Source organism: Onychostruthus taczanowskii, unplaced genomic scaffold (assembly GCF_017590055.1).
Source record: "Onychostruthus taczanowskii isolate IOZ18803 unplaced genomic scaffold, ASM1759005v1 scaffold23, whole genome shotgun sequence".
Taxonomy (NCBI): domain Eukaryota; kingdom Metazoa; phylum Chordata; class Aves; order Passeriformes; family Passeridae; genus Onychostruthus; species Onychostruthus taczanowskii.
Genome location: NW_024499573.1, coordinates 2,681,088 through 2,702,897, shown reverse-complemented (window position 1 = coordinate 2,702,897; position 21,810 = coordinate 2,681,088). Strand labels below are relative to the sequence as shown.

The window sequence follows — 21,810 nt, the reverse complement described above, 5'->3', positions numbered from 1 at the left end:
CATTGGTTTAATATATAAATTGAAGTCATATTTATAACTGCAATCCAAAACTAGTTCTGTTTTGGATTACTTTAGTATCCTACTAAACTTGTAAAGAAAACAAAGGTTTTAGAATGCAGTACTATTTTAGAAACATTCAAATATATACTGTATCTTGAAACATATTCCAAAAGCAATATGAAATACCAAATTGTAAGACAATGAAAGTCTCCTAATATTTAAGTAAAGAGTCACACATTCATTTCTTTATAAATTGAGAAGATTCTCCATATAACAAAATGCATTGAAATGGTAGAGATGGAGTCTGAGGGATATGACAGTTTAACATTCCATCTAACAAAACCTTTTCAGAACAAAGGATGCGGCAGATGGGGCAACAGTCTTGTTCTGATTACTCTTTACCAAGCGTCTGTTTCTTGTTCATGAGAACCATGCTGAGATTGTTGTGCAGTGACAGGGTGAAATTTGAAATGAGGGCTGAGGTTAGAGGAAAGTTAAGAACTACCTACCTCTGAGCAACTTTTTCAAAATGCCAGTAATTTGCTTTGTTTTCCGAAAGCATCATTCCTGCTTGTTAGAAGTGTCATCATGAGCTGCAGGGATGTGCCTCTAGAAAGCATGATCTAACAGTGCTCAGGGAGAAGTGATCATCATCAAACAGGGAAAACCACAATCCTCCCTACCAGAGGACAGTGTGTTTGCTTGCCAGTGTATTTGAGAGCCCTGAAAGAAATTCCACAGCTTTCTCCATTTTTGGATTCTGGAACAGTGCTTAATGGTTATGACCAAGTACTTAAGTGAACAGTTAAAACCAAAAAAAACCATCACATTGCATCACAGTTGGATAAAGCATTTTAAAAGTATTTTTTTTCCCCCTTAATGGATGAATGAAACCAAAGGGAAATTTTGTAAGGCTAACATTTCAGAATTAGTTGGAAAACTGTAGAGGAGTTACACTATTGACATTGAAATGATGCTTAAAATATTCTATAGAATGTGTATTTTTAATGTTTTTTTAAATTTTTCTTTCATTTAAACATCTTTTTATATGAATTGTTCTATTGCCACTACTTCTGTAGGATTTGAATGGTTAATTAGAAAGCTCATCTGTAAAATGTGTGATTATGTTAAAGATTGTGTGAGTGGCAACTTCAGGACTAAGGCATTTAACCAGCTCATTAAAGCAGGGGCAGAAAAGTGAGAATTAAGCAGACATTTTGTAGTCCATTGCTAAAAAACAAAGCTATCTTTTCTTTGACTATTATGTTCCTACATGGCAATAATACTGGATAAATTGTAGGCATGGGGGTTTTTACATAAAGTCATGGTAATTAAGATTTTATCTGTATGGCACAGGCAGTAAATATTTTTGTTAATGAGCTTCAACATATTTTCCTAAAAATATAGAGATTCTCTTGTGTCTTGTTCAAAAGGTACCCTACAATACCACTGACATTCTCAGAGCCCCACCTAGAAAGCATAAGATGTTTGTTCTCCTTCTGAAGTTGAACAGTGTTGGTGGAAAATTTTCTACTATTAGACACAAATCTGGAAAGACCTGAGGGTATAAAGCAATTGCATGTCATGCCCAAAATGTGTTACAGCAGTCTGTCACTTGCTGTAGGTTACCACAGCTGGATAGGAGAGCACAAGCCACTGGGAAAAATTAATTTGTCCCTTTCGTTTCTTGACATCTGCTGCAGGGATATTGGAGAAGTCTACATGTAGACTTCACCAGTTTTCAACATCTGGGTTCCCTCTGCTCCAGCTTCATTGGGAGAATTCTCATTTTGGCAAATTCTGTCTTCTTCAGATGTATCAAGTAACAAAAAAGGGGCCATCACTTGGGGAGCACATCTGAGCTACGTTCTTTATTTATTGAAGAAGAGGATGATTGTTTACATTTCATAAATACAAACTTGTGTAACTGAAGAATACTATAAATTACAAATGTTCTGTTATTTATTTTAGAAAAATGCTAATTCAGGAATATGTTAATATAAGTGCTTTTTTTTTGGACAGTGGAAAGCGAAGAGAAAAATAATATGTGGAGTTGAGCCATCAATGTAATGTGCCAAACATCTGAAAGGATGTCACAATTCATTTTATGATTCTTGACAAACACAGGATACAAAAAAGATAGTCCCATGTGCCCCAGGGAGTACTTCCTCAATTCTGAATGCTGATTTTCAAATGTCTATCCTCAGTGTATTGCCAATACTGGACTCACAAGAGTGTTTCTTCAAAATCCCTTCTGTGCTGCAGACAGTTCTCTGCCTTGCAGGCTGGATTCCACAAATCCAATCAGTGCTGGGAGAAAGACAGAATTGTAAAGTAGTGTAGGTGTAGCAAAAAAGCCAAACCTGAACAAAAAACCTGTGTACCCCTATTCTTCAGAATAAGAAACCACAGAAAGATTAAATTAAATGAACTTTGATATTCTTATAATCATTTCATCATTTCACTGCAATTATTTTCTAAATCCATGGGGACAGATCTTTAGCTGTGGTTTGTTCCATGTTTGTTTTGTTGTACTTTCATTTCAGATCATAGTATACTATTATGCAATCAAGAAGAAAACCCAAGACAGTCATTTACATATTAGACTGAAATCTCCTAAAGAAAAGAAATTGTATTCTCCTTGTCTACCTAATTTTATTTACATTTATATTTTATTTTTGCGTTTACTTCTGATCTGTATATGCAAGAACAATAAGACATTTAAAGAATGATTTTACTGAGTCAGGAAAAGTTTACTGCATCCTGATGCAGGAAAAGTCTGTTTTGTGGAATTTTGTAGGATCTAAGATTCAATAACCTCAATATTCTCCTTCACAATTGATTTTATAGATGAGGTTTAAGTGGGATTTTACTCATCTGGGGCAAAGAATACAGTATTAAACTCCATATGTATCCTAAGATTGATTCTCAGACCAAGCTGTTCACTCTTGAGGCAATCTATTAAACATTGCAATTCCAAGTGAGCTGAGAAAGCAATTGTTTTACTAAAATGTGCAAGAAATTGCATATTTCTATACCTTCTTTTCACGAGTTCCTGAAGTTTCACAGAGAATCCACAGGGGATATAGAAAATAAATTTAAGATTTTATTGTTCTAGAAATAAAGGAAAGAGACATACATATGACTGCAGTAAAATCTAAATGTTAGTTCATTTTATTTAATCTTATCTGAATGCATATTTTATACTGGAACTTTCTCAACCTGATGCCTGAGATCCATTATCCAGTTTCAAGTAAAAAACCAGTTCAAGTGAAAAAGAAATTAGAAACAATCTGTGCAGTGGTATTATTATTAACTGCTTCCCTATAATTTGGTTTGGCTTGCATGGAGGAAAGCACTAGATTTCTGCTATTTGTAGTATCAAATGTCTATGTTAAGCAAACAGTGGTTTTCCAGATAGAGATTAAAAGACTTTTTGACTGCATTTAACATTATGCAATCCTTACTGAATTCCAGAAAAAGGCATACTATTTCTGTCAGGATTGCTGGGGTTGATCTGATTACCTGCTACCTACAATATCTCCTTTTGAGAATGAGAATTAAAATTTATTTTAGGCATCAAAGATAAGGTAGTGCCTGGAAAATTAACTTAATATATCTATATAGCAATTAGAGAGTGGGAGAGGTCTCCAGAGGTCATTCAGACCAGTCTTGGGATCTTTGTTGCTCTTTACTATACAGAGATCCCAGGATTCATATTTTTCTGTTGTTGTGCTTCTTGAGAGGCAACAAGAAAGAGGCCTGTTGCAGAGTTAGATAAACTCTTTCTTTAATGACTTGGTCATGTTATGTTAAAGCAATTGGTTTTTCTTGGCCAGCAGAAAGTATAGATTTCCCAATGCATCCCTCAGATATTCACCATTAAGCTACTCCCTTTCTTACATACTGAATATTTTGGGGTGAGGAAAAGAGACGGGATTATGTCACATTGCATATACCAATAGTGAATACAAAACTAGAACTGAGTTTCATATTCTGTCCTGAGAATTAGCACATACCTTTCCCTACTGGCATTTATCTTCTGATGATCAGTAGAAAAGAGGACTGATTGCCTTTGCCATAGTAGCTCTACACTGCACCTGGTTGTTTTGCAGTCATTTGGGGTGGGCAAATCCAATTTCTCCATGCTGATGGTGAGGCCTGCAGTACTATCTGCAGATCCTCACTGATGTGTTGCCCACATAACCACATTCCCAAAGCCACAGTGTCCTTTTGTCCAACAGACACATCTCAGCTGGATGTGGTATGAGAGCCTGGAGTGCACCAACAGGCTGTACATGCTCTGAACAGCTTGTGGTTATGAGATGGTACTTCGTTTATAGTCCCTCTCTGCCAGCTCTCCTGCAGCCTCTCTTTCCTTCTTCATCTGCTTCTTAGAGTATAGCTGCTCCTGGAGAAGACTGATCCAGGATAACATAGCTGCACCATGTCAGACCCCACCTTGAACACAGCCAGCTGTCAGAGGCATGGGACTTGATGGGATTTATATCACCATGCATTACCACTAAAATGTTTCCTTCATTTATTTTGATGGTAGGGTTTTCATTCTGTCATTTTGCAGGCTGTTACAGACCCACTGTAGAAAAAGAAATATGCTACACTTGTGCTGAACTCAAAACACAACAGATTATTTGCATCCACAGTGCTAAAAGTTGTGTTATGAGCCACACCATATTGTCTGTCTGTCTGTCTGTCTGTCTGTCCGTCTGTGAGATCTGCACAAACACTTTAAGTCTAAGAATGTATTTGACAGACATGAAGCCAGTTTCCCTCTGGGCTGGCATCCCTCTGCACAAGGGAAAATGTGCAAAGAGTGCACAGTCCTCTAAGAAAAGACATTTAACATCAAAGCGTTTAAAACAATTGACAAAGAATCTGTTTTAAAAGCCACTTCAGCCTGAAAATAAAGAGCAAGCCAACCTGGGCATAAGTTAAAAGATGAGGCATTATGCCAGAAAAGACAGTCTGCCTTGATTATGGCTTGAAGTCATTTACTCCATTAAAAACCATCTCACATGCAAAAGGAACCCAAACATTAAATTTTCAGAAAGAAGAGCCAGAAATCCAAGGTGTGAATCTCCTCACTCAATGTAAGATAGAAGTAAAGCAGGCTTGATTCTAGTTTCCACTGATGAGTAGTAGTGGGGACCAGTCATGTGCTGCAAATGCTGGAGACTAGAAGTGCAAGAACTGGGAGCATGTCCTAGTGAATTGTAACCATACTGAGGTGTGATGGGTGATCAGCTGCTGCTCAGTTTCTGGCTTGCTTTTCTGTGACCATCTCCTGTCTGCTAGTGGTGTCCACTGTCAGCCAACGTTTTTACCCTAAGCAAAGCCTGTGCCTTACACTGCTGCTCCCCCCAGGCAAGGTAGCCAAGAACCTCAGGCTCCTGCAGCAGCTGGAGAGGTGGGGCGCAGCAGAAATCTCTCCCAGTCTATTTATATTACAAGATTCCTTCTTTGGATTCTTCTCTCCACAGGCCTTATTTGGTACCCAGGAGGACATGCCAGACTACTTTTTTTCTGTGGATGTTTTGCAAATGAATTCCTGAGGCTGTAGTCTGAGCTGCACAGGGTTACTGTAGAATCATATAATCATTAAGGTTGGAAAACATCTCTAAGATCCCAAGTTCAACCATCAACTGTTATACTACACAGCTTCAAAACCCTGGAAAACAGTGAGATGTCTACACGCAAATATCAGGGGGCCTACTTCATGGGGAGGAATTGTTTGCATCTGTGCTTTCTGTGGCAGTTCAAAAGAAATTGTCATTTGCACAGCATTTATATGTGAAAAGAAACACTTTGTATGCCCAAGAGTGAATGGACATCTATTGAATTTAAGCAGTTAAAGAACTGCTTAAATTATCTCCCTGGAGTGATAAAAGGAATTAAGTGAATTGACAGATCCATCAGTCCCTTTGTAATTTCATTGAATTGCACTGTTAGAGTAGGCAGAGCTGCTGTTGTTGTTCTGCATGAAGGATTTTGTAGAAGAGCTCAATATTGTTGTGTCTGCAAGGACCTTTCCTTGTACTCCCTCTGAATCTAACACACATTTTACTGTGGATCTGGAAAGAAATAGCGAAGATGTTTTATTGCATTCACAACTTGCTTCAAACTGAATTTCAACATCTAACGGGTGCATAAATCATAAGGTTGGGAAAACAAAGGTAGACTAATGAGACAGTAACATTCACTGCAGCTTCCATAAATGGTGTCAGCTGTAGAAAATGTTGAACCTGACTCCTGCTTGGTTAGAGGACACATTTTTTAAACAGATCCCTTAGATTATGTTCAAATTTCAGAGTAATATGTATCTGTTTTCCTTATAGTGAGATTAATGCATTTCTTGTTTTAGTGAGCATCTATGTGCCTAGGTAAGATGTTAAAGCATTGAGAAGATCTCAAGCTTTTCCTGTATTGTTTTTGTTAGGCTCGCTAAGACATAAACATTTAATTTCTTGTATAAATTTGAGCTGGTGTCTTCAAAAATACTGCCAATGGCTGAAACTGGAGTCAAGATTTGCTAATCAGCAAAATGTTAACTCTTACAGACAGATGTATTTAAGTTAGAAACTGGAAATAAACGGTACTTTATGATGTTGGAACTGAGCTATCCTCTCTTCAAGAAGTAAGAATCAATTCAAGAGGCGAAGTTCTAAGTAAAAGAATTTTTTACAACTATTGTCTAATTAATCTTATAAATCTCGCTCACTTGCATTCACTGTCAGAAAACTTCAATTGTCTTGTCTTCTTTCTTCATTGGTATGTTTGAATTATGGGCTTCCAGTTTATAAATGAGGGCATTTCATTTCTTTCAGTGGTAAAGCAACTATAATATATGGGAACAGCATTCTGCTACTGATTTTACCCATCAAAAAAGAACTTCCAGGCTTCTGCAAAAGTGATTGTTCACTATATCACTGTCTCTGGTGTCTGCCATACTTCATGTCTCCAGGTACTTTCTTCTTTTCCTTGTGATCCCAAACATAATAACCATATGGAGAATTTCTATGGTTTATGTGCCCCTCACTCTCTGGAAGCTACTGTTACATGGATTATAACTATTTGTTTGAAATTGTAACTTTTTAGTATTACATTGAGAATATTTGTTGATCTTTTTTTCTACATGACAACATAAGCATATGAATGGTTTATTTCACCTTTTTTTCTTCAAAGGCTGTGGTTGAAAAATGTCAACAGGTAATGTCTGTTATCTTTCTTGACTCTCCAAAACTTTCTCACACAACTTTTAAAGCCCTTGCAGAATGTAAACTTTTGAAGGTCAGCACTGAAGGTTAGTACAATGATCAAAAAATTATTTGGATTATGTATTTTTTACAATTCATTCAGATAATTTGAAATAAATCTTTCTGCTGATTGCAGCGGGTATTTGGATCATGCTCTTAATGTATGTCAGATGTGTAACTTGCATCTTAAATATTTCAACAAGGAATGACCAAAATACTGATTTAGGTTTCAAGCTGATGAGTAAACGCTGTCTGTACATCAGGCACATTCATGTGGCTGATTGCCAGTAGATTACAGAGGCTGGTGTTAAGATGATTTCACCATTGAAGCATATCCATGTACTGAATATGGCAGACTGCACAAGGTACTAGATCACATCAGATTTCTGTAACCATTGCAAAAGGATTGTACTAAAGTTAATTTTACTTTTAATAAGTCCTGTTAACACATCTTTCAGTTTTAAAAAGAAATTCTTAGAATCGAAGTATGGATATCTTAATATTTTGAAAAATATTTTATACACATAGTTTTTGCTCCTGTATCATGTTTTCAAAAATCCATTCATTGTTACTCCAGTTCAAGCAAAAAAAAATTAACTGTTGATGCAGTGTCACTCAATAGCCATGGCATATTATAGTGCTGGAATGTGGCTATGAAGAAGAATATGATAACCAAAGACAATTCCATTGTCACAATTCTCTTGAAACTTAGATATTATTTAATTTTGTGAATATTGAAGTAATATTTTATTACTGTCTAATACTAAGAAATAAATAAAATTGACCATTTTTTACAATTATCAAGAAAATTTGGTAATGTATATAGAGGAAGAATATACTTTCTGTAAAGACTTGTTTTCCTCTTATGGTACATCATGTATCAGTAGAAACAAAGACAAATTGAAGGAGTTCCAAAGCTGCACTTGATCCCTGTTTTTGTGGTACAGTGATAGAGTCAAGGGTGAGAGAGAACAGGGAAGGAAAAGCTTACAAACATTTCAAAATTAAAAGATCGATACAGTAAAACAAAGAAGTTGGAATTGCTGTTGATCCTAAAGTTTCTGACACCATAAGAACTTATAGGGATTCTGCTTTAAAGTGTAACAAAAGCTTTTTTGGTCCCTGTTGGCCTATAAAAATCTGATAATATTGCCTGTAGGAGCACTGAAAAGTGCTGGAACAATACCACATTATCCTGTTGGTAGTTTAGCTGGGCAGGTGGGACAGCTGCCTACATTTTCTGGTTTAGTATTTAGCAGGCTGGGTTTTCCAGACTGTCAGCCAAATCATGGGCTGTGAGTGTGCTTGCACGTGTCTACTGCTTCTACTGCAAAAGAATGGCTGGATTATCCTAACAAAATTTTTTAAGCACTAGTAAGGGTATTGTAGAAATCCACTCTTATTTTATTGCTTTTCCAGACACTTTCAAATGTTTCAGCATTAGCAAATTTATAGATTTTAACACATTTAAACTCGTTGGTGGGTTGAGCCTGGTCTCCAGGTACCCACCAAAGCTGCTCTACCACTTCAGTGGACAGGGCAAAGAAAATACAGTGAAGAGTTTCTGAGCCAAGGTAAGGACAGGGAGAGATCAGTTGCTTGTTACTGTCACAGGCAAACCTGACTTGACCTGGAGGAAAAAATGAATTTACTGCCAATCAAATCAGAGTAGGGTAATGAAAAATAAAAGCAATCTTAAAACACCTTCACCCCACCCCTTCCTACTTCCTGGGCTTCACCCTTGAATTCTCTGTCTCCTACCCTCAGTGGCACAGGGGGATGGCGAACGGGGATTTCAAATCTACCGAATCAGAATTCCTAAATTATAGGAAATGACTACGTGGGAAAACTGAAGAAAGAAAATTAATAGATCATGACTTTTAGAATTAAGAGATGTGAGTAAAAATATGTCTAAAAATGGACAGAGGCAATGTAGTGGCTCATCTCCCTGGCATGTTATTCCAGTTTAGGGATGATGGCATTCTTGTCCTCATGTATGATAAAGTAATGTATGGCCTGTGCTGTCACATTGTTGATCAGCTGTGTTCATGCCTTGGTTATTTAAAAAGTTATAATTTCAGCCATTTCAGCTCTCAAGCTCAGTGTGGTTACAGAATATCAACCTTTTAAATTCAGTTGACTTTGTTGCCAGACTCAGAATTCTTTATGGACTTAATGAAAGTTGGTTATTCTGAAGTTGCATTTCTTAAATTTATCTGTCCTCTTGAATGAATACCAACTGCACTGTGAAATAACACCCAAACTGTCACAGTGGTTGAATTATTGCAGGGTGACTTTATGAATTCTAGCTTCTACTGTAGCTTGTGGTCTCATAATGAGGCCCTGTTCAGGTTATCAGTTCGTTAGTAGTGCTGGGACTTTGGGATTTGGAGTGATTCTTTGTGCTGCAACAAACTCTACAAGCCAAAATATGATTCTATCCTACATAATTCTGCGATTAAGTTTTTATTCATCAGGGAACACAAAAGAAATTCTGGGAATGCATTGAAAAGCTAATTGTACAGTAATATTAAACATACCAGAGATCTGAACTGTATTGAAACATCTGCAGTTTTGAAAGACCTGTAGTCAGATCTACAAATCTCTGCATTTGGCTGAAAGCTTTTCTATCTACTTCATTTTTATAACCTCTGTGTACGTTATAAGTTAGCTATGTGCAAGATATGCAATTGATTAAGTGAAACACTCTGAGGAAGGACTCAGGTTAACTCTTCATGCAGGGTACAGAACTGCTATTGCACACAAATGCTGCAGGTGACTTTTGCTGCTTCTGTGCTAGAAGATATTTTTTTCTTAAAATTATTTCAGTTCCTTAAATTAAAGAAATACATTAGTACAAATGAAATGTTTAAACAGGTTCTGATTCTTTCTAGATTTGTTTCCCAAGCTCTGTCATTTGGAGTGGCAATCATTTCTTAGTGCTGGAACTAATGGAAATTCTCATTATCTCGACTTTTTCCCAGACAGCTCAGTTTTTCAGCAGCATCTTTCTAATTAAGCAATTAGTTATTCTGACTCTTTTGGGGGTTTAAAAGTCTAGTTTAAAAATACCATCATTATTTTTTGCTTATCTTCAATGTTGGCTGCTGAATGCAAATTGCATATTGACTTGTACTTAGGAAACGTAGTGATCATAAATATTGCCTACATTTCTCTTTTAGGGTCAGTGATGGAGTGTAAGTGTAAGGCCATTTGTACAAGGTTCTTCAGGAGCTAAGCTAGGAGAGCTGAGTGTTAGCTGCAACAGAGGCACTGCTCTCCATTGTGGTCTAGAAAACAATTGCCAACAAAAAAATTACTAACAAGGTGTCTCCAGTATGTCAAACTGAAAGCAAAAATGCTATGGAAAGCAAAAAACCCCAAAACACTGAGGGGAGTCAGGTTAAGCAGGTTCTGCCTTGTGAAAGCTGTTACTTTTACTTTTGGGACAAAACTTTGCACTGAACACAGAAATCTTAGAGAATCCCTGTCAAGAAAAATTTCCATAGAGACTATTCAGTTAGTCACTGTCCAGACACAGTTCTGACTAAGAGCTTCATTATTTGGCTGTAACACAAAGTTTATGCAAAAAAAAAAAAAAAGTCAGAACGTGAAAAAAAAATTATAATGCGTGTATCTTTTATGGAGATCAGAAAGCAATAAAAAACAAGCTAAGTAAAGAGGGTTAGGGAATCCAAGAAGACTTCACTTAATGTGCTCATTTAAAATATCACAAAATTATATCTGAATGCAATGTATGCTGCCTTGAATTTAGTCCCACAATATTACAAAAAAAATGTTTTCTTTCTCTTTGCTTGCCACAGCTAGCCTTTTAAAATGCTGTGTTTCTTCTTAGTCTAGTTTTCACATAGCACAACCCATGACCTTGGCAACAAACCAAGCTTTTGTGCTTACACTGCATTGCTAAGGCTTGCAGTTTTCTCTCTCCCACAAGACAGATAAATTGAGCATTTTAATTTTTGTCATTTCTGAGAGCTATAGTAGGAAAAAACCTATGATTTTAGCTGTCTGCTGTATTTAAGCATGTAAAATTCATGCACATATAAAATAAATACATTAAATATTAAATGCATTTGTTAGTCTTAAAATTTTACTTGATAAAAGGATACCTATCAGTCTGCTTTTTAACAAGCTATTATTTTTATGCTTTGGTTTTATATTATACATTTTATTAGCATATAGAGGAAGTCATACTGTGATCTCTGTCAACTTAGGCCAAATATTGGTTTGAAAATGCAACAGAGAGCACAGTATTTCATTTACAGTAATCAACACCCATATGCTGTGTTAAATAAAGAAAAAATCAAAAGCTCATGTGCTTTCCAGCAGCCTGTGCTGTGGATCTCTCTTGCTTTTCCTGTCTTGCTGTTTAGTGTTTAAAACTTAGAAGGTGCAACTTAGATCTGTACTACATAAAAGAATTTTCCTTTCTGTTTTTTCAAATAACAAAAGAATCCTTCTGCCCTTCAAAGCAGAGCAGAATTGCAATAAGGATTGACATATACTTAAGGGAAACATAGTGGAGAAAAGACACAACAGATCCATGTTTTATATATTTGTGTCTCAGGTATGACTGACTTAATCAAAATGGAAATTTTTCCCTCAGTGTTGGTGTCTTTCTCTTCTGTTGCTTCTTCAAACATAGACATTAAAAGTCTGATGTTTGGAGAAGTTTATTATACTTATCTTGAGCCTACTTCTCGACTGAAAATTGGAAACTGAATAAAAGTAATCACTGCATATGCTCAGATTTTGATATTGCATAGAAAGTTGTACATTTTGCATGAAAAAATATGCCTAGGGAAATTTGTGAACACTAGCTATTAAAAGGGAATTAATTCATGCCATGTTTAAGTTGCATGTTGCTTAAGTGTCTTGCTAAATAAGACCATTCATTAACAAAACCAAATATGCAATGAAAAGGAAGTGAACTGCAAGCATATGAGGAACTGGTGCCATAATGAAGTTTCTGTACTTTTCTCATTAGGGCTTTGACTATATTACTCTTACTCTCAGAAAATAGATAATATTAAATTAATATCCCACACAATGACATTTTAAATATAATTTTTTTCACTTTTTAATTTTAGCATTCATTCTTTTACATTTCAGAAAATATTTCCTTTATTCAAATTTTTTTTTAAACAACACACACTTTTTAAGTCTCAATAATATTTTTTGATAGTAGAAGGACATCTGGTTTTGTCATTGTTGAAGTACGCTAGATTAGTTTCTTAAAATTATAGAAAACTTAAAAGAATCTTAGAAATGAAAATATTTGAGACATTTCTTTAAAAAAAAAGCAACAATGCAATGACAGAGCAAAGATTTTGAGTTCTTCGAAAGAAAAATAGTTTAAAATCTTTGTGAAGATTCTCTTTTTTCTAGCTATCCTTCCATCCATCATTGTTTTGCCTCATGCTTTGCTCCTCCAAACTCCTTGCAATAGGGACTATAGTATTTTAAATTGTGAGTATGGTGAATATGACCATGAATGCAGAGATAACATCAGAAAAACTTTAGATAACACTCTAAAATTATTTACAATATATGCAAGGGATCTGAGCTTCTATTACAGAGATGGTTACCACATTAGCCCTTAGGACCAAAATCTGTCTGTCCTAGGAAAGCAGACTCACTGGAACTGCTTCCATGAGTTAGAGAAACAGTTCTAGTCACAAATTTTATTCTCACACTCTCCATATGTTTGTTAAAATGTCTTGATTTCTCCCCAATGTCTACATGACAAGGTTCTGGCAGCATTGCTCCAAGGGTGAGTCTGAGAGCCTGCAGCTGCCCCACTTCCCTCATTCCAACACAAGCTGCTGATGCATATGGCCTGGACCACCCATATTCCTGGGACATTAGAAAAGTAATTTGGTATAAAAGTGTTAGGACATTTGAAGAAAATGTCTTTAATCAAGCAGGATTTAGACAGAAAAACATAGCAAAGAATAATAAAATAAGCTTAGTTGACTCCTGAGTTACATAAAGCATCCAAGAACAAAAACAGCCCTGACATTGGCTCAAGCAAGCTTAGTACTAGGGGTGAGTTATATGCAGTGTAATAACTGCTTCTCCACTATTCCTCTGCCATGTAGGTACAGTTTGTGGTAGTTGGGAGTGGGGCTGTGGCTGAGCCTCATCCCCAGTGGGTTCAGCTGTGGAAAGCAGGTGAGCAGCACTGACAGCAATGAGCCATGGAGTGCCTGGGGGCACTGACCAACCTCCAAAGGAACAGAGGGCACACAGGGGCAGTGAATGAACTTGGGGGGATAAAAGATTGGGCTGAAGAACAAGAAGGGCAGATGCTTGCAGCCTTTTGGGGTAGTGTTCCTCTGTCTGGGTTGAAACCTTCTGATATTGTATGGTGATAGTCTGTGTATCGTGGCTGTCTCAACTGCTGCGTGTGCTGTGGCATATGCTGTGACACTGTCATGCATGAAATTTCTGTTCTAATTATCTAAGGCCCCATTCTCTCTTCTGGATGAGTTGCTGGTGTGTGTGTGTAGTTGCTGTTTGAAGTTGGGGATGCTTTACAATCATTGGGTACTCCAGAGTAGAGGTTCTATGAATGAGTAAACACTTAGTTCTGTTATAATTTCTTATGTGTTAATGAGCTTCAGATCCTGACTGGTCCTGAAGGCCAGGCTGCAACATAAATTTTTACTAATATTTTAATAATAAGTTTCTAAATAGGGGGAAAAAAACCCCTGCCCAAACAAAAATGGCATCAATCTAGAGGAATATTTTAGCACTTGTAGTGTGATTCTGAATCTGCAGTGACTTGAATCCATAGTCTGGCTTTGCTTTTTGGTCTGTTAGAAAATTAGGCCATTAGGACTGAGGAATAGCCTTGTAACAGTTAAGGAAAATATATTGTTGTGTCTAATAGATATAAGCAGCTACACACTGTAAATGAGGTAGTTGCATTTGATTTCCAAAGGAAAGGAAGTGACAAAGCCTACACATTCCCAAGGCAGGGAAAAGAAAAAGTTAATGTATATTAAAGTGGGCATCAAATTCCAGCTTGTTTAGGAGACTGGAGAAAGAGAGCATTTAATCTGGAGACTTAGAAACTGAATGCTACATAAAAATAGGAAATACTAAAACAGACTCATTGTGATCAGTGCCAGATGTGCCAGCACCTGGAGTCCCAATGCAAATCAGCTGCAATTAAAAGTACTTAGCAATGTTGAAAATCAGGCTTGATATTGTTACAGGATATCTTGTTACAATGGAATTCCTGTTATTTGGACTGTCTCAAGAAACATTGGCAATCACAGTTTGTAAACCATGACCTGCTCTAACCACAAATGGTGTTAGGTATAGAAATTGAATTTTATGGCATGTGTTATACAGGGGGTTTTCTATGCTGCAAAAGAAAAATGTCCCTACAGTTCCTGAAAACAGATCTGTCTCACCATCATATTACCTCAGGTATTAAAAACAGTACAGCTACATTTGCTTACCCATTTCCCAGGAGGTTTTTACTATGTGAATCTGAACTTTGTCCTGACACATATGTATTTTTAATAGCAAAATGAATCTGCATGGTAAGAATTGCTTTTTTCTCTTCTAGTGTTCAATCCATGACACTGGTGTCTATCTGTGGCTAATCTGTGCAGAAATCTGGGCATTTTAGAGGATAAATTGAGTAATTTAGTAGTAAATGGCTCAGGCATAGATGGTGGGAGACACCTCTTAAGAGCTGTCAAAGGACTGGAGTCACTTTGGAGCCAATCTATCTGTTTGGTTTGGACTGTGAACAGGAAGTAACATCTGTATATCTCTGGAATAAAGATACATTACAGATGCTGACCTTGAAGGTTGTAAAGAGATAGGAGGACAGAAATCTCAGAAGAAGTTGGAAATACCCTAGCACACAGTTATTGTTAGAGAGAGACAATGCATTCATTGCAGTCTGCAGTAGAAAGGCAGAGACTTTCAGCATAAGAATACAAATAATGAAGACTTATTCTTTGTTATGTCATAGCCTCAGGTGGCTTTTGTCTCTAGCAAGTGAAGCCCTTACCAACTGGTATAGTCATTATCATTTTCTTACCCACAGAAACCATGGTGAAATAATAATAAATTATGTTCTGCAAATGTCTGTAGGCCTTATGACATAAAGTAACTAAAAAAAAAAAAAGTAAAAATTACTAAAAAAAATAGCTGTTACAGAGGATCAAGAAGTTTATTTTTAAATTGTTTTCAAAATGGAAATGACAATATACTATAGAAGAGATGCTGGACAAAGTCTTCCCTTTCTCCATAGCAATGGAAGATGCATCCAAGATAATACAGCAGTAATTTCTGGACGCTGAAGGAGAAAGAGATTTTTGGAGAGTGGGTGATCCTAGAGTGGGTGACCCTAGTCTGTGTGTTGCACAGTATTTGTTTTGCCAGCATCTGTTTCCAGGAGTTCCAATATGGTAGCTCCAACCATATTTTCCATAAATGTGAGTAGATCTAGTGTAGAAGACTAAATTTTCCAGAAAGAGGTCAATATCCTGGATGGTGATCCCTGACATTTACCAGGGAATAAATCAGGCAGTCTAATAAAACTAGTGCTCATTGATGCCTTTGTATGTATATTACATACAAAAACAATTGTTAAAAATTTCATATAGATTAAGCTTTCTGCATAAAAATTGTTTGAAGAGTTGCTTTTTGGAAACATGAAAGTTTAATAGTTTTTTATGTAATGTCCTAATGACATTCCTTGTCTTTCAAGTCTTCACTCTTTTTCTTAAATCTGTAATTGCTAACAAAATGTCGCAATGTATTGATTTTAATTTATAAAAATAGTTTTTCTGAGATTTCACATCACTTTAGTAATATAAAATTATTATAAATTAACTTTGAAGTGATAGCAGCATTAATTGTCATGTAGCAAAAAAAAATCTTTATTATATTCTTTAGTATTTCATTAGCAAGTACATTAAAGTGGTGCCACTTTTAAGTAAAGAAAAATGCAAGAACAAATTATGTCCTTGAGATCACACCTATCAGACCATCAGTCTTTGCTGTAAGAAATTCAAGTTCTGGCATAAACCCATTTTAGTTTAAGCACATAACTATTTTATTGTCTTGAATAGAAGTACTCTAGTCAACAAAAATTTGAAATCTGTGGATTTTCACAAAGCTGTTGAAAGTACCTTTCACCAGACAACACCCTCTGCTGAGAAAAATGCAAAGTTTTATATTTGCATAAGGAGCCAGGATTGGAAACTTTTTTCATTGTTCCATTTTTTGTATCTATTCAGCTTGTGAGATTTCAGGAATCTGCAAAATTTGAACTCCAGCCGCACTCTTCCAACATTATCGTTACAGTGTCCACATCTGGGTTCCAGACACTATCTACATGTGTTTGTTTTTCCAGGATGATACTTCCTCTCTGCCTACAATTAGGCAGTGCTGTTCACTGTCTAATTGTAGATAACTTATTAAACATATGGAATAAAGGCATAACTTTTTTTCCAGTAAAGTTTACTTTATTGATATGAAGTACAGAGATATTCTGCTGTGATTATCAAAATGAGTTTTACAAAATCAACATTTAATTTTCCTTCAAATTAGAGCATTTAGGATCAGAACATTGCCCAGTTTCCTGGTGTAGAAGCAGTAAAAATCACAAAACATCTTTAGATCCTTTTGCAGTCCTAATGACAGTCCTTGTTGTCTTGAATAAGGGGGCTGTTCATACACTTTTGAGTGTGACAGCACCATTTCAAATGTTGTCTTATGCTATAGCTATAGCCAAAAAGCTCTTAATGGTAAGGCAGTAATTTTAAGACATTTGATCTCAGCAAGTAGTATTTTGTTCTTTCAACAAAAAAACCCAGATAAAACAAACGAAATAAACAACAATATCCCCTCCCCCCCCCCAAAAAAAAAATAGTGAAAAGTTCTTCCACCCCAAATTCTGGAGATCCGTAAATGTGTTTTGCTGGTGGAAGTATTTCACATCACACTACCTTTCTTCAGTTTCTTTGTTTCTTAAGAGGTAGGAAAACAGATTTTTTTTCCCCTTCCTCTATTAATTTTTCCAGATTTTTTTTAGGGCTTGAGAGCCCTTGGCTGCCATGGAAAAATATTGGAACTTTCTATATCACAATACAAAAACTTCAGTGACAAGGGGATTCAGGTAAAACTGCCTTTTTCTTGGTATTCCCTGGAAGCCCCTCTAGTTCATTAAATTAACCATATCCAAAACTGATCTTGTTCTCCCCCCCCCCAAACATGTTCTGCATGCAACATGTTCTGCATCCTTCATTCTTCATAACACCATTCTACATCAAAATTCCCCCCTTTCATTCCTACAGCTCCATATGCCTGAGATCCTTTCAATTTTGGCTTGAAAAGGGTGAAGAGGGGGCAGTTTTTTGCTGTTTACTTCCATGCAGAACCTAGTGGGCATGAAATCAACTTGGTCTGAAAATTCAGAATGAAGAGGAAATCACTGTTTCCAAAATGCATGGTTAAACTGTGAAATTCCTCATCCTTATCACAGGTTGCTTGAAGTTTACCAAAATCCTTTTGGAGATTTGACAAACTCAATGATTGCATAGATTTACTTTGTATTTGGTTTTGGTTTTACTTTGTATTTCAAAACAGTATGAGAAATAAACACTAGCAGGTACCTTTATAGTAATAGAAAGAAACATCTATCTTGTTAGGAATTGACATCCAAATAAGAGTACTTTTTTTTGTAACTGAGAATCATTCTTAACTATATATAACAGAAATGCTTAAATAATATATTTTTAATGGTATCGATTTCATGCCCATAAAGAGTTGCAGATCATAAAGCTGCAGGTACAGCCAATGCCATCACATAATCCCAGTCCTCAGCTTCTACATTTTTTCCATTACAAATCTTCAGCATCCACCATTTTATAGCCATATATTGTAAAAAATGAGTCAGTTGTTGTACCACAAGAGCTACATCTGGATTGAATCTTGCTGCTCAACACACACGTCAGGCCATTTGCTTCTCTAGGAATAATTCTGACTCGTCTTTCATGAATGTTCTGTGTAAAGTTCCATGTTTTTACTAATGACCAAGTATGTACATCTTGTGTACCTCATGGAAAGTCGTGTGGTGCCAGTGCTGCTGCTCTCTGAGGAGAATATTCACTTCTGTGTTGTGCCATGTTCATGGCCAAGAAGCTATTTCAGGTGTCTCATTACACAGAGGAAGTTCAAAAAAAGTCTTAAAAAGAAGTGTTTCTGCTTTCCCTGCTTGCCAAATGAATTTGAACTTTTTTTTTGAGGAAAAAAGCAGCAGCAGGGAGCACATGTAGGAGTTGCAGAAGCTCTGTTTTCATGGATCTAAGGAAGGCAGGAGAAATAAAAAGAGAGAAACTCAAAACAAAATGACAAGTCTTTTTTTGTAAATTGAATCAAAGGATATGATTTTATGGAAAATTTGTAGAGATTAATCCCACTGTAATCACACTGCCTGTTCCCAGATACTATAACAGAATGTAAACACTTATGAGATCCCATATTTTGAAAACAGGGTCCTTTTTCATTCATAACCCAGATGATGCTCACTTGATGAACAGCAATTTAGTATTTGACCTTTTCATTGATGTTTGTGTTCGTCCTCAGGCCTTATTTATACAGAACTAAAATTGTGCAATTAAGTTAGAAAATTACATATTCTTCATATGGCATTTGACTTTTATAGTGACTAAATGTCTTGCAAACATAATTTATCCTCAAACTCATCTGTTATTTTCTCTATAGATATATAACCAGGGATACAGAGATGAAGCAAGTAAACAGAGCTCCATCTCTTTTGATTGCAAATCTAATTCGAATGCTATTTGCAAAAGCATGTAGGGGTAGACTTAAAGTTAAGAGCAAATTCAGAACTAACTTTGAAGGATATTTTAAATAAGTATGTGGACAAGCTATGCTAGTAAAAACAAGATAAACATATCTAACAGGCATTGAAATCTTGGATTCAGCTTGTGTTACATACCCTAGCTGAGAATGTAGTGATTAAGTCATCACATCTGAGGCCTAATTCTGAAAGAAGTGCAGTTTCTCTTGCACATGGATGAAAAATGTTTAGTTGCTGGGTGTAGAATGTTTCTGTATTACAGGTGAAAAACAGCTCATAAATCCAAGACTGAAATAGGAAGGGTAGAGAAGCCAATTAATATAAATCCTGATTTTTCCACTTTAACCAATCCTAGGTTCAAACATTGACACTAATATTTTGTAAAATAAAACAAGGACTCAAAACCTGAGAAAAACTGCCTTGATATAGCTGTATCAATAGACAAAAAGAAAATGAAACCAGGGTGAAAATACAGACAAAAATCTTAAAAGTATGGACTATGAAAAAAAAATTCAGATCTGATAAGCTTCTTTGCATCTGTTTCGGTAAAACTTAGGAAGATCACACAGAAACAAATACTCTTTTGTCATAATAAAAATAATATTTGCTAGTGATCTATTTTCTGTGCTATTGTGAGAGTTCCTATGCAACATAAGGAAAAATTAGCTGTGTGTTAGTGGAAATAGTCTGATTGCTGCAGAGGTATTTTTTTCAGAATGATAAATATATAACATTAGTGCATAATAAATACATGCATTTTTGTGTCTCTGTGTGTGTACACATTTTATTTATCTGTGTGGTGCTTAGCCTTTTTGCATCAGGACTAATTCTTGAAAGCTTTGAAAAGCTTCATGCAACCAGTGGTTTTTATTCAATATACTATATCTACTTCCTTGATTTCCCTGTAGAGGTAGAATTGCTATTCCAGAAAATGGCAAATTACTCTGGCCTTAGGCCAAGATTAGCAGGCCTGGAACCTAGCTCAGTGACACATTTAGGGCATCTCACCAGGATTTTAGGCTGGATATGAGAGAAGAGGAGAGATTCTGACTGAAGCTAAAGCTCTGGTGGAGCTGCAGGCTGTCCTGTGATCCTCATGTCATGAAGGTGAAGAAATGTGATTTTAGGCATCTCTTTTCAAGAGGTTTCCAGAGAAGGTTTCAGTAGAAGGTCTAAATTCTCTTTGTAAGGCTAGAAGTGATGGTTTTCAGGCTGGGAAAAGATCCAGGCTGAAAGGTAAAAAAAGTTTCAGAGTGCAGAGGAGAAAAGTATATTTTAAGAATCTAAGTGACCTTTCACAGGAGTTCCATTGCTATTTTCCAAGACTATCTGCTTCACAGAATATATGAAAAAGCTAGTATTTGTGTTATAAAGGTGCTGGAATTGGAGTCAGTAGTATCTGCAAATGTTTATTCACTCTAAAAACTAGGATAGAAATTGTAGTCAACCAGTATCACAGTTAACTGGCCTGAGCTCCACAGAGCAAATCAGAGCCCAGAACTCCTGAGTGACAGTCCTGAGGCTCTTACCCATTCCCTTAAAAAAAAAAATAATGTCGTTTATACAGATACAGTTTTCTGTTCATTTAAAAGAGAATAAAAAGAAAAGGAAAAAGGTGTTATGCACAAAACTGGGCATTTGCAGAGAGCAGTAGAATGAATTTATTTGGGCCTGGTTCTCTAAGCACAACATTTTATGTTCTGGGTTTTGCTCAATTTAAAGAACCCAAATTCAACATGTTTTAATATACACATAGGAACTTACATAAATGTTAGTCTAATAAACCCACAGTATAATATATAAACAATTAAAAATAGCCCCTTAATGCATTTCTTCTTTTTCTAGTTACGTTCCCAGTCAATGGCAGAATGACTTCACTACTAATGAAGGGTACCTAGAGAACTGAAGCGTCTGAAGTGGATCAAAGGATTGACGTACAAGCATTGTAATTGAGTTCTGCAAGGGCACAGAATACTGGAACACTGCCACATCTCTTCCTGCCCTCAGCTGACAGATGAAGCTGTGAAAACAATGGCATTTCACTGCCACACACTGACATCTGTCAACATAGGAGGTTGCCCAAAGGTATGCACAAGAAATAGGGTGACAGTTCTGGGATTGCTATTGCAAAAAATAATACTTACTATTTTATCCAGAAATTTGACCTGCTGGCATCATTCAGCTGCTTTTCTGTGAGTTTTAAGACTTGAGACTTGCCTCTTGGGAGTATTTAGCATTCTTCTAATTTTTGCAGGTACAGTATGAAGGTGTCCACACTGTATCAGGTAAAAGTTTTTCTCTCCGGGGGTTGATGTCTATACAAGGGTAAAGAGAGAAGAGCTTTCACATTATATATCATGTTCTGCAAATATTCTCCCAGGTTCTGGTGTATTGGGTGCTTTGAAAGGGTTGTGGCTTTGTTTAAATTAGTTCTTATATTTTCATGTTTTGTTTTTTTTTCCCAGTGCTTTTTCTGAACCCAGGTAAAGCATAAACTGGGAACTTAATACCTGTGTCTTTACATGGCCAGGCTGTAGCTAGTATGAAATAAAAGAGGTGCTTAAATGCTGAAGCACTCAGGGTTGAAATTAAATTATTTAGATTAAGATTCATCTGTAGTGAAACTTACTTCCACTTTACCACGAACTTCTATTAAAG

General features: G+C 36.2%; 1 protein-coding gene across 1 annotated transcript in view; it reads left to right on the top strand.

The window, feature by feature from the left end:
• Window positions 1-21,810, top strand: part of FBXL13 (F-box and leucine rich repeat protein 13) — a 64,433-nt gene that overhangs the window by 29,527 nt on the left and 13,096 nt on the right. The window contains 8 exon segments of the mRNA XM_041405321.1: window positions 6,501-6,592; window positions 7,204-7,325; window positions 7,478-7,639; window positions 10,483-10,544; window positions 17,052-17,074; window positions 17,362-17,487; window positions 19,053-19,144; window positions 21,123-21,237. Of these exon segments, the coding sequence (XP_041261255.1) occupies window positions 6,501-6,592; window positions 7,204-7,325; window positions 7,478-7,639; window positions 10,483-10,544; window positions 17,052-17,074; window positions 17,362-17,487; window positions 19,053-19,144; window positions 21,123-21,237 (794 nt within the window).